Below are 4,852 nucleotides of genomic sequence, written 5' to 3'. Positions count from 1 at the left end.
CCATGTTGTCCTTCTAAAAATAACATGCAGTTTTCCAGTAAGCATGCAGTCAACTAGCAATATCAGTGTGCATTTATATAGCAAAAAATCATTTGAGAAATTCATCTTTATAGGATTCTATAATAAAATTAGAAAAACTATTCATTTTATACATAAAGAAAAATATTTTTTAAATCTTTAAAGACATAACACATCTCAAAGTCTTTTTATGTTTCACAGTAAAAGAAAAAAAGACCACGGATGAAAGTGATAGTGAATACACTATCTAAGAACTAATCGACATTTTTTTAAGTGACAATGCTGGCAAACCACAAGAATGAAACATTAAGGTATTTACTTTAAGCCAAGAGAAAAGGATTTTATATGCATTATCTCCAAGCCAAAATACAATAAAATCCATTTTTAGGCTTGAAATAAAACACAATCAAAGGCTGTTTGGGAGTCTGAGCCCCCGTCTCCTTCTTATGTTATAAACTATCCTCAAATTTTCCAGCACCATTTTGACCCTTTTCTTTCAAGGGCAGATAATATTTAGTTACGAATGCACTTGTATGGTTTTTCAGTCCTGATCCAACTCCTACTGCTGCCAGTGGGATATTTTCTGTTGAATTCAGTGGGCATTAAATAAGGTCCTTAAGAAAAAGTTAGCATCCTATATTAAAATGGTTGCTGTTAACAGATATTTATTTGTGACTGCCCCAGTGGCTTACCAGTAAGCTGATGGGACATGAACAGTGTATTTCTTGAACCAGCTGTAAGGCAGAAAAGCTGAGGTTACTGTTTGATTTCCCTGATGAAAAGCTGCAATTGTTTCATTTATAGGTAAATGTACTCCGGCTATTCCCAGAGTGACCTTGGCGGCCAACTGTGTTGCCCTTAGTGTCAGCAGAGAGAAGGTTGTTGGTGTCAGTGGGCTTTGGATCAGGCTTTAAAGACAGAGGAAGCTTGCTTAAGGAGGAAAACAGACATAATGAACAGTCCTGATTTCCCAGGTTTTGTCACTTAGAGTTTAGAATGTCAACACGACACTTTAAACCCTGAAGAATAATTGTTGTAAGTCAATTATTTTGACCCGTATGTTTCTACAATTGTATACAGTAATAAAGAAGAACAAATCTCTCCGGCTTACAGAAAAAAAAAAAAAAAAAAGGCAAGTACTTTATTTATCAATAGAGATTTAGCTGCTTTTACACCATTGCAATGACTAAACAAGTAGCATAAAATAAACAAAGAAGAGTATAAAATCACTTTATTTCAGCTGGTATCCCAAGACAACCTTTTGACTAAGTACAGAGTTAGATGTTTCAAGTATGGCACTTATATAAATAAGAGCAGAGAGAAGGTGATATATTCACAGTTAAAAGCAATGAACTCTGTTCCTTTGGTATGTGTGTCATCATAGGTATTTGTAGGTAAATACATATCTTGGCCGGCATGAACCAACTCCATCTTATTCATGCACATATTAGGGAGTGAACTGAACTGTACTGATATAATTTGCAGATCACAACTAATGTAAGATGATTAAGGTCTCTGGTGTGTGTGTGTGTGTGGACAGGCAAACAAAAAAAATGGCAAAATTCTATTCATCATTTATTGTTCAGCGTAGCTAATTGATGCACAAACTATGATAGAGAATAGCTAGTAATACACACCAGGAATAAACTCGGTGATTTAGACAAGCGAAATAATATAAGACATCTGTGAGACAGCTGAACGCAAATATCCTGATTGAGCTGTGATCAGGTTCCTTACAGTGCAATTTCCCTCCTTTTAAAACATGCTTACATCTGCACATTGCAACAGTTCCCCCCACCCCATCCCACCCCATATACAGTATCCTTGCAGATTTTTAATATGAACATTCTACATGTTTACAACAATTAGTCAGACAGTTCAAACTGTAAACTTATCCTAATGATGGCCAAAAAGCCGCTCCACCGACAGATAACACCCAATCATTAGAAAGAAAAGTAATAATAGTAGCTGTGCTGTAAGGCTAGATCAAGCATGGGTTTATAGCTGTTTTTTCAGTCTTTTACATAGCACTGCATTTTGCAGCTAGTTCAGTAAGTGCAGATCCGATACCTTAATGGCTTTCTTGGTGGTTTGATAAAACGCTTGCCTAAGCAATGTACCTTTCTCTAATGGTGTCTGGGTCTGTTCCACCTGGCACAGGGTTTCAGTTCTGTCACAGCCTCACACATAAGCTGAGTCACTTGACTGAGTCCTGCCAAAGTTAGGCATGCTCATTCTTGGCAGGTCCTTATTTCTGATTTCGTATATGGATTTCCTTTTTGCCTGTACTCCTCTCACTGCCATTTTGATCTTTCTCCAGCCCAAGTGGTTCAGTTCTGCCAGATTGAGCACCACACAAATCCCACTGACAGCAAACATGAATACCAAGAATACAGTCTTCTCAGTGGGTCTAGAGACATAGCACTCTACTTCTTTAATGCAAGGGTATCTGTCACATTCGTACATGGAAGGGACATTGAATCCATACAGAAAATACTGTCCCACTAAGAATCCGATCTCTAGGGCATTTCGAAAGACCACTTGGATGATATAAAATCGAGAAATGCCTTCTTGCCTCCTCATCTTTGACTTTGTAGTTCGGATAGCAGGATTGGGGATTTCCTTCACTTCTAGGCAGTCTGGCTCTGCCTCTTTGGTGGAGTTCTCAGTGTTCTGCAGCACCCCATTGACAATCGTGTTCTTGATTTTCTTACTGTCCTCACGCTTCATAGAATCCTGGTCCCTCTCCAAGGTGAGGAAGACAGTGGAGTACCTCCGTTCCCTCTGCTTAGCAGACTGGTGAACGGAGTACGTTATGAAGCAAAGGCTGGGAGTGCACACCATGATGATCTGGAACACCCAGTACCTTATATGAGAGATAGGGAAAGCCTGGTCGTAACAAGCCTGGTTGCAGCCTGGCTGCAGCGTGTTACAGACAAACATGGTTTGCTCGTCATCGTACACCGTCTCCCCTACAATGGCCACAATGAGTATCCTGAAGATCACCACCACGGTCAGCAGGATCCTGGAACAGAGAAGCCCGTCAGTGCGCGCCGCCGCCGCGCGGCCGGGAGCTGTCCAGTGCTGACCGGGCGCCCGCGCCGCCGCGCCCCCAGCGCGGCTCCCACCGGCGGCGGCGGCGGCGGCTCCGCTCCCGCGCGGGGGGCGCGCAGCCCGCGCGGCATCGCCTCGGCGCGGCCGTGCGAGGCCGTGCGAATCTGCCGCTGCCGGAAAGCTCGGGACGCGGTCAGCGCTGCCCCCCGCCCCCACCTCCTCCCGTGGGAGAAAAACCGATCGCACGGCCCCTTAGAGGCCCCGCAAGCACGGGAGGGGGCGGCACGGGGTTGCGGGGGCCGCGGGACCGCGATGGCAGAGAGGTCTCCCCGGTGGCCGCCCGCTGCCCCGCGGCTCCTCTGGGACAAGGACGGCGGCGTTCGCGGTGTCCCCGCGCCCCGGCGCCCCGTGCCGCGCACACACGCACACGCGCTCACGGCACACACCGCAGGAGCCCCGCGCGAAGGGTGCCGCGCACGGCCGCTCGGACAGAACGGGATCCCCCCCGTGCCCCGCGTAGCTCCCCAGTAGCCCTTACCTCCCTATCATAGTAGAGTGCTGCTGCACGGCAGCTTCCAGTAGCCTCTCTAGAATAGTCCATTCCCCCATCGCTGTTCATCCGGAGACAAAGACTTTGGCAAGCGGAGGGGATCTCTTCACTTCTTCCTTCCTTCCCTCCTCCTCCCCTTTTTTTTTTTTTTTCTTTTCAGGGAGTGGAAAAACCAACGAAAGAGCAACCCCTCTCTACCGCCCGCAGTCCGGTGGCGGGAAGGCGGCTGCAGGCGGCAGCCCTGCCGAGGACTCCCTGCTCGGCTGGGCTGGGCTGGGCTGGGCTGGACTGTGCTGGGCTGGGCTGGGCTGGGCTGGGCTGGGCTGAGCTGGGCTGAGCTGGGCAGAGCTGGGCTGGGCTCGGGGCCCCGCGGCGGCCGGCACCGGCCCGGCCCGCTCGGCTCGTGGCGCGGCGCGGCGCGGCGCGGCGGACCCGCGGCGCGGAGGGAGGACGGTCGGCTTTTAATGTCTTGCTGCCTCTAATCTGCCTTTAAGTAGTCTCCGCTTGCGTCACTGACAGGTTGGTGGAGAGCAGCCAAAAGCAGCGCTCGGATTTTCTCGTTTTTATTATTCCGGTGAATATAAATAAATAAATGCAATAAAATAAGTGAAATAAATAAAGGAGGAGGAGAAGGAGGAGGAGAAGGAGGAGGAGGAGGAGGAGGAGGAGGAGGGAGGGTGGAGGAAGAGCTGCCCCAGCCAGCACAAGGTTCGTTGTGCAACCGAGTGCCTCCTTGCCGGAGCACCCGCACCCCCCGGCACACACCCCGGCGCTCCGCCGGCTGGACCGGGCCGGACCGAACCGGGAGAGCAGTTTCCCCGGGGAACGGGCGCTGCCCCTCGGCTGCTGGTTTGAAAAGCTGCTCTAGGGCGTGCCTGTGACACCGTGGCCCCTCCAGCCAGGAACGCCTGGATGCCGGGGGGATTCCCGGGGGTTGCTGGGCTTTGCATCTCTCCCTGAGCCTGGCTGTGTCTTCTGCCACTCACAAAACAGCGGTGTCATACAGCAACGACCTTACCTGTTAGAACTGCTTACCCTCGGAAGATATTAGGCTTAAACTTGCATCTTTATTCTCCACTGATTACAGATATAAGAATCACTAAGGAGAAATGAAACGTGTATGTAGCCATTTCAGATAATTCTGAGACTGAGATTGGATTTCTGCTAGGAAAGACACCAAACCTTCACGTAAAGTATCTCTAAATGGCACAAGAATAAAGTATCTTTAAT

General features: G+C 48.5%; 1 protein-coding gene across 1 annotated transcript; it reads right to left on the bottom strand.

The window, feature by feature from the left end:
* Positions 1–2,199: 2,199 nt before the first annotated feature.
* Positions 2,200–3,681, bottom strand: GJD2 (gap junction protein delta 2). The gene is made up of 2 exons (XM_086613413.1): positions 3,611–3,681; positions 2,200–3,043 (listed from the first exon to the last, which is right to left on the bottom strand). The coding sequence occupies exons 1-2, from the start codon at positions 3,679–3,681 to the stop codon at positions 2,200–2,202; spliced, it is 915 nt and encodes a 304-aa protein (XP_086469539.1).
* Between the last annotated feature and the right edge of the window lie 1,171 nt (positions 3,682–4,852).

The sequence above is a fragment of the Tauraco erythrolophus genome, chromosome 6 (assembly GCF_009769465.1).
Source record: "Tauraco erythrolophus isolate bTauEry1 chromosome 6, bTauEry1.pri, whole genome shotgun sequence".
Classification (NCBI taxonomy): Eukaryota; Metazoa; Chordata; class Aves; order Musophagiformes; family Musophagidae; genus Tauraco; species Tauraco erythrolophus.
The sequence above is the reverse complement of the archived record's forward strand: the minus strand, read 5'-3'. Positions and strand labels throughout refer to the sequence as shown.